The following is a 1,818-nucleotide window of genomic DNA, read 5'->3' on the forward strand; positions in this document are numbered from 1 at the left end:
GAAGGGAGGCCCCAGGTCCCCTTCACCCCACAGATTCAAGGGAGGCCCCAGGTCCCCTTCACCACACAGAATCAAGGGAGGCCCCAGGTCAGATACCATCCACAGAATCAAGGGAGGCCTCAGGCCCCCTTCAACCAGCAGAATCAAGGGAGGCCCCAGGTCCCCTTCACCCCACAGATTGAAGGGAGGCCCCAGGTCCCCTTCACCCCACAGATTGAAGGGAGGCCCCAGGTCCTCTTCACCCCACAGATTGAAGGGAGGCCCCAGGTCAGATACCATCCACAGGACCAAGGGAGGCCATGTGCCCCCTTCACCCTGCAAGGCCAAGTGAGGCCTCAAGGCCCCTGCATCCCAAAGGACAAATTGCAGGAGCTGAATGATTTGTTGACGGAGGAGCGTTCCAAAAGCTGTTCTGAGTATCGGATGAGGATGCAGCTCACCAAAGAACTGGACGATGCCAAACAACAGCTGGCTCGTGAGAAGACCCTGAAAGAAATGTATATAAACAAAGAGAAGGACACACGGAAAGAGCTGGAAAGACTGAAGAGAGTCAGCGAACCAGAGACCATGACCAACATGAAGATCGCCACTCTGGTTCGAGAAACTCTCAAAACCAAAAAGAAGAAGGAGCTTCTAAACGAGTATGAGGAGCTCAGGGTGAATCACATCATTAGCCAGGACAAGTTCTCAGCAGAGCTCGGTGTTGAGAAAGCGAAAAACGAAGCTCTTTTGAAAGAACTTGAGCAGCTGAAAGTTCAGGTTGAGCAGATAAACCTGAACTGTGAAGCTCCGCTCAAGGATGAAAAAGAGGCCTCCACCAACCAGGAGCTCATCACGCAGCTCCAGACTGAGACAGAGGTCAACAAAAACCTTCGAATTGAAGTCACCCAGCTTAAAGAACATTGCCGGGACAAGTCTAGGGAGAACAAGGCTTTCGAAAAGCAACTGGAGGACCTGAAGGCTCAGCTGCAAACTGCTGAAACTCTCAGCAGTCGTCTGGAGGAGAAGGTGACGCAGCTTACCACCGAACTTGAGTCTCTCCAGGAACAGGTGAAGGAAAAAGAGCTCCTTCAGGAGAAGAACAGCATCCTGCAGGACAAAGTGAGGGAGCTCAAAGAGGCACACACAATCAACCAAGAGATCTACTCAGCAGAGATCCAGGTTGAAAAGGACACAAATCAAGCTCTTCAGCAAGAGCTTGAAGACCTAAAGGAGAAAGACACTCTGCTCCAACAGAGACAGGAGGAGATCCAAACCCTGAAGGAAAATGCTTTTCAAAAAGAGAAGTCATTTTTCAAAGAGTTGGCGGATCTGAAAGACAACCAGGCCTCCGCCAACCAAGAGCTTGTCACTAAGCTCAAGACTGAGGCGGAGGTCAATAAGAACCTCCAAATTGAACTCGCCAGGCTCAGAAAGGAGCACCAGGACAAGACCAGAGAGCAGGAGAGGGAGAAGGAGGCTCTGAAAAAACAGGTGGAGGACCTGAAAGAAAAACAGGCCTCCAACCAGGAACTTGTCACAAGGCTCCAGAATGAGACAGAGAACCTTCAAACTGAACTGACCTCACTCAAAGAACAACACCAGGACATGACCAGGGACCATCAGACGGAGTCCCCCAATGATTCAGACAATATTGAGGTGATGGAGGAAACTGAAGTGTCTGAACAGAGGATTGAGGAGCAAAAGAAAAATCCTTCACTCTGGAAAAGATTCAGACACCGTATTGGCTTGAGGAAGAAGAAGAAGAAGACGGAGAAGAAGCTGGAGGAGGAGGAGTCATAATCCACCTGAGACTCCTCAAGACACACATGCAATCAA

The 1,818-nt window shown here is 50.4% G+C and overlaps 1 protein-coding gene across 1 annotated transcript; it reads left to right on the top strand.

Annotated features, from left to right (window-relative positions):
- Positions 1-7: 7 nt before the first annotated feature.
- On the top strand, positions 8-1,798 carry LOC121939607 (spindle pole body component 110-like). Its single transcript, XM_042482610.1, has one exon. The coding sequence runs from the start codon at positions 424-426 to the stop codon at positions 1,780-1,782; it is 1,359 nt and encodes a 452-aa protein (XP_042338544.1). The 5' UTR covers positions 8-423; the 3' UTR covers positions 1,783-1,798.
- The last annotated feature ends 20 nt before the right edge of the window (positions 1,799-1,818 follow it).

The sequence above is a fragment of the Plectropomus leopardus genome, unplaced genomic scaffold (assembly GCF_008729295.1).
Source record: "Plectropomus leopardus isolate mb unplaced genomic scaffold, YSFRI_Pleo_2.0 unplaced_scaffold526, whole genome shotgun sequence".
In the NCBI taxonomy this organism is placed as follows: domain Eukaryota; kingdom Metazoa; phylum Chordata; class Actinopteri; order Perciformes; family Serranidae; genus Plectropomus; species Plectropomus leopardus.

Bases quoted from the DNA above. Each gene is read 5' to 3' on its own strand.
- LOC121939607 (XM_042482610.1), top strand. From the start codon at position 424: ATGAGGATGCAGCTCACCAAAGAACTGGACGATGCCAAACAACAGCTG.